The sequence below is a fragment of the Orbicella faveolata genome, unplaced genomic scaffold (assembly GCF_042242905.1).
Source record: "Orbicella faveolata isolate gen_17 unplaced genomic scaffold, um_ofav_v1 contig_24, whole genome shotgun sequence".
Taxonomy (NCBI): Eukaryota; Metazoa; Cnidaria; class Anthozoa; order Scleractinia; family Merulinidae; genus Orbicella; species Orbicella faveolata.
The window spans coordinates 5,617,501-5,625,784 of NW_028301552.1; the positions used below are offsets into that span (position 1 = coordinate 5,617,501).

General features: G+C 38.4%; 1 protein-coding gene across 2 annotated transcripts in view; it reads left to right on the forward strand.

Moving 5' to 3' along the window:
• LOC149110081 (putative skeletal organic matrix protein 5) overlaps positions 1-5,919 on the forward strand; it is a 12,835-nt gene extending 6,916 nt beyond the window's left edge. Inside the window, exons 2-6 of one of the 2 annotated variants that reach the window (XM_089292502.1) lie at positions 2,105-2,397; positions 2,516-2,630; positions 3,691-3,730; positions 4,727-4,853; positions 5,215-5,919. In XM_089292502.1, the coding sequence (XP_089148628.1) occupies positions 2,105-2,397; positions 2,516-2,630; positions 3,691-3,730; positions 4,727-4,853; positions 5,215-5,736 (1,097 nt within the window). In that variant the 3' untranslated portion in view covers positions 5,737-5,919. Of the gene's footprint in view, positions 1-2,104; positions 2,398-2,515; positions 2,631-2,985; positions 3,023-3,690; positions 3,731-4,726; positions 4,854-5,214 lie in introns of those variants that run through there. The other variant, XM_089292501.1, reaches the window with a different exon arrangement.
• Positions 5,920-8,284: the final 2,365 nt, after the last annotated feature.

The following is an 8,284-nucleotide window of genomic DNA, read 5'->3' on the forward strand; positions in this document are numbered from 1 at the left end:
AGAGCCCGATTAAGCTAACCCAGGAAAAGGTAGAATTTTGATTTGAGTTTTGTAACTTTGCGGTGAGGTTTTCTGTATATTGTTTGGCCTTCTGTTTTGAATTTTAATAATCACTATGCACAAAACAAAGCAGCCAAAAACATTTCTGTAGAAGAAAAAGTTATAATTCGGTTAACTTTTAATCCTGGGTTAGCGTTAACCACCTTCCGAACAATCCTGCTCTGTACGTTTTCAACAAAGTAACCTGACATGAGTCCGCGATCCAATCGAAAACCAGCACTTGGCCAGCGGTCAACTTCAAAAAACACGTGACGTCGATGAGCAGTAAACTTGAGCCCGCAATATGGTCACGCTTGATTACGATTTCCGATGTAGATTAAACGGCTCAGCCTAAAACTAAACAACAACGAGGCCACTCTCTGCTTCAAACGTTCTAATTTCGTTTAGGATCAATGCAAAGTGCAAACCATTAAATACAGGCCATGGCGCGTCGAAACATTTGGTATTTACGTTTGGCAGAGCCATACCATACATGCTTGGAGGTAAGGTGACTCGCATGCCAGAAAGCTCTGTTCGAAGCGCGCGATAGGAAGAATCTTCAAACAGCTAGCACTTCGGCTTTTGAAACTGCGCTACGACAGGCAGGCACGTAGCCAGGCAGCACTTGAAAGCAAAGCTCGCATCAGGTTTAAGATGGCCGAACACAGTTTTCGCGCGCGCTTTTGCTGATGCAATTCAGCACGCGCTAAGGATTGCAAAAAACAAACATGCCGTCAACAGAGTGATCATTTTATTTACTCAACACCCGCACTATCTTCGCCATTTTTCTCTATAATTGAACGCAGTGTATTGATGGCTTTAGTCCTTTATTACAAGGATATGTTAGAAAAGGTAACGACGCAAAGAACCCAACAATTCTCAGCTTTTTCTTTGTTACCGGAAGAACCCAGTCAAATGCAACGCATGCGTAGTAAGTCAAAAAATTGCGATTGAATGAAAAATAGCACTCTCGGAAATGCGCCTATTTCTCGAGAACCACTCATTAAAATTTCACGAAATTTGGCACGAAAATACTTTAGGAAATAAGTAACTGGAGTATTGAAAATAATTAAACTTTAACAAAGGAAATTCTAGATATTCCAGTGAACCTTCAACAAGGGATAATTAAAGACCTCTCAGTTAAATTATTAGCAAAATGGTGTTAACTTGTGAGAATCGTTAAAAACTTGTTGCATGTAAATTGTAAAGAAAATCTAATGACTAGATTTTCTACAAATAAACAAAACCGATTTTAAAGGCCTGTTTATATTTTTTCATGTTGCCATGGCAACAACACATACGTCAGCTTAACCAACAAAAAAAAAACCAACGTTTGTGTCGTTAACTTGCTTGCTGCCATTTTTTGCGACCGAGGGATAAAGGGTTTTAGAGAAAAAGGTGAATGAAACACAGGTATCAAAAACTGTGTTCAGCCACCTTAATACGGCCAAGTTGAGAAAGAACACAAATTACAACAACATTTCATTGTTACATTTTTACTTGCCAACCGCAAAACAAGAGAAGGTTCAGTGTAAAATTGTAACCTGAAAACTCTGAACCATGGATGAATCCTGATAATAGCCAAATCTTAAGTACACTGTAGGAAACGTATTCTTTTAAAAAATTGGGAAAAAACCCCACAAGCGACTAAAATATTGCTTCCCAAGATAAATACATGTTGACCAGAGCATTCCATAGCAGTTAACATTTGTCACAAGAGTCGACTTTTCTTCAGCCAGTTACCTGCCATTAAAATAATTAAGCTCCTTAATTTGTAGTTAAAACCTAAATGATTGCTATTTTACCACTGTCGTGTATGTTTTCAAATTCAACAGCAAGATGCTTTTTTTATATACCTGAAAGCTTTACTAGACTCAAACTGGAAACAAAGCTTTTGAATCATCCTAAATGTTAATGATTTGTAGACTAATTAGTCAGGTAATCTGCAGTTATGACAGTTTTCTAATGGCGCGCTTTTAGGGCCGGGTAAAACAACCAACATGATGTGAGCTATATTCACTTGTTTGCTCGTTATAATGCACATATATTATTGTTCTTTCCCCAGGAACAAATGCTTTTCAACCAGATGGCACTTCTATCAGTCGGACATTTAAACAGCGTCAGTTCTCAAAGGACGAGTTCCATTATCTGAATGTGACTCGAGTTGGAACATTTACCGTGTACGACATCTTTGATTGCATCTTTGAATGTCTTAGCAGTTCTTCCTGCCTTTCTTTTAACTTGGCCGCCTCCAAAGGAGAAGATGGAAAACTTTGGTGCGATCTGCTGTCTTCTGATAGGTACAGAAACTTCAGAGAGTACAATGAAAACATGACTTCGCATCACTTTTTCACTATGGTAGGGCCTGGTTTCTGATACATACGTTTCTTTACCACACTGATATTGCTACTTTCCTCCAAATCATCAAACCAAGTTCCTTTTATATATAACCACGAATTATTTCTTCTTATTTCAGTCACCCTGTTCTTCCATGCCGTGTCAAAACGGAGGTACCTGTGTGACGAATTACAAGTATGAAACCTTTGAATGCCATTGTGACAAAGGATTCACTGGTGAACATTGTGAAAAAGGTAGACTGCCAACTTTATTCAATTAGATTTGTTTCATTTGAACTGTTTTAAGGTGGTCACCTCCATACGATAGCTACGAACGTTGACATTGCTCCAGAATTGGTTGAACGACTACATCCGACTACCAGTGTGCATATCATCGCTTCAATCGCTGCAGAATAAAAATGCTGTCTAAGAGAGAACCTGGATCAACCAACGATCGTTACGTTTGCTGGAGAGTTGTTTCCATATGGTCTGCGCAATGATCAGCTTAACTTGTTTCAGTGATCGTAGCAATCATTTGCCTGATATGAAAACCAACTATTAAGCATCAGTTGTTCTAATAATCAAATATCATATTTTTTTCTGTTTGCAGCTGTGACGTCATGCAAAGAACTGTACGAAGTATACAAGTATGTCAATAATTTTAAATGTTAGACATTTTAAAGATGTTCTCATGATTACCATTGGTCAAGAGTCCTTATTTTAGTTCTTATTTTTCTTATTTCCATTCTAGGTAATCGTATGAATGCGTGTTCAGTTAAGCAGTTACACTACGCGTGATATTCGAAAATTCTCTCAAGATTGTGCGAGCCTTTAGGCGAATGCAATTTTTAAGAATTTTAAAATATATCACGAGTAGCTAGAGTGAATCATACGATTACTTATTTAATATCTGACTAAGAAAAGTTCGAACTCGCGCGCGTTTATTTGCACTGGGGGCAAATTAAAAGTTTTCGATAGATTGGCCCGCTCTCAGCCAATTACGATTAAGTAATTTCCTATTTAAGTAATAACGATGGAAATTGAAAGCGTTTGTGAAACACTACGTTTTAAACTTAACTGTTAATTGTTCCTAATTAGAGCGTTGAGGTAAACTTTGAAAACAGCCCTAAAAACAAACCAGCTTTCACAAAATGTGGCCACCTATAAACCAATTGATTTTGTATTTATTGTTTGCAACTTTTTCAGGACGAAAGCAAAAGGTAGAATGATCTAGATACCGGACTAGAAGGGAAAATCTAGACTGCGGTCACTATCGATTTAAGCCAATCATATTCGCACCCCGTGAATTTGATAGTTTCCAGTCCTTGCGAGACACGGCTATATGATAATAATACGTTTTTTAGACGAAGGACCATAGTTAATAGAGGGGACTGGTTATGAAGCCCAGCAAACATCAAAAGAGCAAACAGAGATGCCAAGATTTATGTTGGAAAGTCCACGATCGTACATAATCTTTTGTTTTGCGCTTATACACTATGAATGAATTACGTAACCAACACGTTTCTATTGGTTAGTTCCTCAGTGCGGAATAAACAACTATTGTGTTTTTTGCACGGTCAAGGCCAAAAAAGTGAACAAAAACATACAACAAAGAACTTTGTAGTTTTTCATAACCATTCCCTTCTATTAACTATGGAAGGACTAACGATTTTAACTCGCTCCCTTTATCAACTTCAAATTCAGATAAATGAACTTTAAATTTGTGTTACTCACTCACTCACTCACGCCCTTTACACTAAGTGGCATGTAGGGCAGCAATATGTTCCCTCCACATCTGTCGGTCCCTTGCCATAAACTTGATGCCTTCCGTGGTCTTCCACATCTCCTTGATTTCCTTCTCCACCGTCTGCCGCCATGTGATCTTAGGGCGGCTCCTCTTGCGTTTTCCTTCTGGCGTCCAATGCAAAGCAGTTTTCGCAATTGAGGCTTCTTGGCGAGCGACGTGGCCAATCCACCTCCAACGTCTCCTCTTCAGGATGGTAGCCATTGGTTCAGATCCACACCGTTCAAAGAGATCACTATTTGAGATGACATTAGGCCAAAAGATGCGTAGGATACGCCGAAGGCTCTTGGTGTGAAATGTAGAGAGTTTTGATAAATCCTTCTCCGTTAAGCGCCAACATTCTGAACCATACAGGAGAGTTTTAAATTAAATTTGTATTGCCGCCGTCACATTTACACGAGTTCTCAGACAAAACAAGCAAACTATCTATTTAAGCTCTAAATATTATATTAACAAGTAAAAAGTGTTGAAACCAGTGAACATTTATTTCAACTCAATCTCAAGTTTCTTTAATTCAATAGCTTTTGTTATTATTCACATCCAACAGGTCCAGCGTCAGTCAGCTGGTTACGCTCCACATTGACTCAAAACCAATTCCTGTTCTCTGTCACATGGGAGATTTTGGATGTGGAGATGGAGGATGGACACCGGTCATGAAGATTGACGGCAAAAAGGTATCACATTAAATCAACTCTCTACTCGTACACGCCAAGAAACATTATCTGTAAAACTTAAATGGCTACTTTTAAGTGAAATGAAATGAACTCGCTATTCTTGATGGGATTTAGCAGGAGTAACTCAGCTCAGTTAGTCGAGATTCTCAACATAATGTCTGATGTTTCACGCAATCCTTTGGTTTTGCGGATTCGTTTGGATCAGAAAATTGTTTACATCATAATGTTATGTTTACGAAGTCACCAAAACAGTACTTTGTAAGAATTCCAAAGTTAGATGATTAAATGAGCATCATTCTTTATATACGAGAGGCAATTCATATTTTAAAATGAACAGAACGTTTTTACTTTTTCTCCTCAGAGTACCTTTCATTATAACTCAGGGCACTGGAGAAATAAAACTGAATACAACCTTCCTGGAGGGGAGACTGGGTTTGACTCACAAGAGACCAAGTTACCGACCTACTGGAATACATCTTTCTCCAAGATCTGTCTTGGTATGAAGATCGGCCAACAGATCAACTTCATTGCCATCAACAAGAAAGCCAAATCTCTGTACTCACTGATCGCTGACGGGCAATACCGCGCCACCTCACTGGGTCGTAACACGTGGAAGAAGCTGATTGGTTCTCAGGCCTCATTGCAACTTAACTGTAACAGGGAGGGGTTCAATGTTAAGGGTGATACATATTACGGCGCTTCCAAAGCAAGAATAGGTATCATTAGTGACGACAGCGCTAGCTGCCGGTATTGTGCTTCCAGAATCGGGTTTGGTACAAGAGGGTTTCCTGATGAATCCAACACCTGTGGAAACGAGGCAGCGAAGTCACCAGATAATGGCGACAAACACATCAAAGCTATTGGTTACATATTAGTGCAGTAAGAAGGAACTGATGAAATGAAGTCAATATCCATTACCTAAATCAATATACTCGAAACGCATTAAAGTCACGTCAGGTTCACATTTTTAACCCTATTTAACATGGACTTTAGTTTCGTCTGTAAGCCTGAAGGGGTGAGGCTCTTTTAGCCGACCATATGTATTTCCAAAAGAGTGCACTCAATAGGCTTGTAAGGCATCTTAGTGACGTCATGTTTAAAAATATCCGCCATGTTAGATTTAGATTAGATTTTTGACTTCTTTATTTCCACATTAAAGAAAAGAATAAATTGTTCAATTTAAAAAAAAAATTTTTAGTTTCAATAATTTTTGCAGAAATGCAAGAGCAACTGAAAAACTGATATAGACAAATCCAAAAAGCATATGTAGATTCAACAAATTGGAAAGATTTGATCATTAAAATCGCTACAAAATCTAAAGTCTCTCCAGAACATAACTTTAAACTTTTGAAACCCCAAACTTGGATATAACACTGCTTACCATGGACACGTGAGGTTACATGGGGATTAGCGAAATAGTTTAAAAACACATTTTTGGGCATTACTTGATGCCACTGTTGTTGTGGGAGTCGTGGTGGCCTCATGGCTAGAGCACTTGTCTCCGGATCGAGCAGTCCGGGTTCGAGCCCTGGCCGGGGGCATTGCGTTGTGTTCTTGATGAAAACACTACTCTTACAATGCCACCCTCCACCCAGGTGTATAAATGGGTACCAGCGAATTTTATTGCCGGGGGTAACCCTGCAATGGACTAGCATCTCATCCAGGGGGGAGTAGAAATACTCCTAATCACTTCAGGCTACTGAAACAGGAGATAAGCTCCGGCCTGATGAGTCACGTGGCTTTACCTACCTACCTACCTACCTACCTTAATTGTTGAAAAATAATTGTAGTATATACCTTATTCCAAAATGGCTGCAATTTTAGTGTTCTTTTGTTTACCTTCAAATTACCCCTTGTTGCCTCGTTCTTAAACTGGAAATCCAAAAGAATTTTATCCCTTGAACGAGGCAGCAAGGGTTAATTTGGAAGCAAACGAAAGAACACTAAAATGGCGGCCATTTGGAATAAGGTAGAAGTGCTGAAAATGCTGGAAACTGTTGCCAGCAACCTTAAATACTGTATATAAGCTAAGAAGACTGAACAGTTTATTGGGTGACGTATGAAACGTTCGCCATTTTTATTAAAGAAAATAACCTTATTATTGTCCGTTTTAAGACATAAACCGCAGTCGAAGTAAGGAGTTTTTCACTTTCTACATTAGCTATTCAGTTGTTGGTTTCTTTGACTTACTAAAACACAAGATGAGTACCTTGTGCATTTGACATTTCTGTCATAGTATTTGCCATAGTTTCCATTCCAACAGCTACTTGAAAAACAGGCATGATGTCCACATGTGGACAAAGACTAGGAAAAAAAATAATATTCCTAAATAGTCATTGTAAGTGAGAGAAATACCTCTATAGATACCTTCAGTTATTTGTAATTCATAGCAGCATATTTAGCGGAATATGTGTTACCATACGACTAAGAAAGATCGGGATCACAAGCTTGATGTCCGATGAAAACTGTTTGTGCTTTCTAATAGGTATTCAACTGCAACGTATAATTAAAAGCAGTGCGAAGAGCATTTGATTGACATTAACGAAATAGGAAACATTTTCCATGTTTTATCGAGTTTTAGTAGAATTATACTTGTACACTAAGTTCCACAAATGGAACAATCAGGTTGGCTGAGCTATCCTACAATATCATCTTTTGATAATTCTATTACTTAATTTAAGGAAAAAAGGCCGACTCCAGAAATCTAGAGTCTCCCTTTTATTTGAACAATCCATGCTTGAATTTGTTACATAACAAGCTTTGGTCTAAGTTTTTCTGTATATATGTTAACATAATTTATGATCTTTGTACGTAATATTTTATATTGCTCTTGTCGTTTTATTTTGGCCGGTTAATTTTGGAACTATAGTGAAATTTTGGAAAGTAAATGGTTTCGCCTCTCTTTCTTCGATCGAGAGAAATAAGTCAAATGAGATTTGTGCGCATGCGTGATTCCGCATAAAGTGAACCGCGCAAATCTTTGCGTGGACATGGTTTTCTAGCTCGTGATGGTTTGACAGTCGATTGATGGTTCCAATGCGGTCATCATAAAAGAACACAAGCAGAGTTTCTGAGTCAAAATTGTGAATGTTAGTGACGATATAGAATCCAAGAGTTTGTTGAAACAATAAAGCTGTTCAATCTACATTGAGAGTTACTGGTGAGACTTGTTTGTGCACGTGGTAAATAGAAAGCAAGCTAATTCCCCATGAATTTTTTCTTTGGAAATGTCCATTATGATCTTGATCTTCACCGAGAAGAACTTTCTGTTCTGTGAGGGCACCTTTTCTTGTAAGAGAAGCCGAGAAGTTGCCGACATTTCACGAGTACACTAAGAGTCAATACCCAACGCTGACACTTCTATAATTAAATTCAATTCGCACAATGTTTCGCCGGTTGATTTAACAAATAGAGAACCCCAAGCCGTGTAT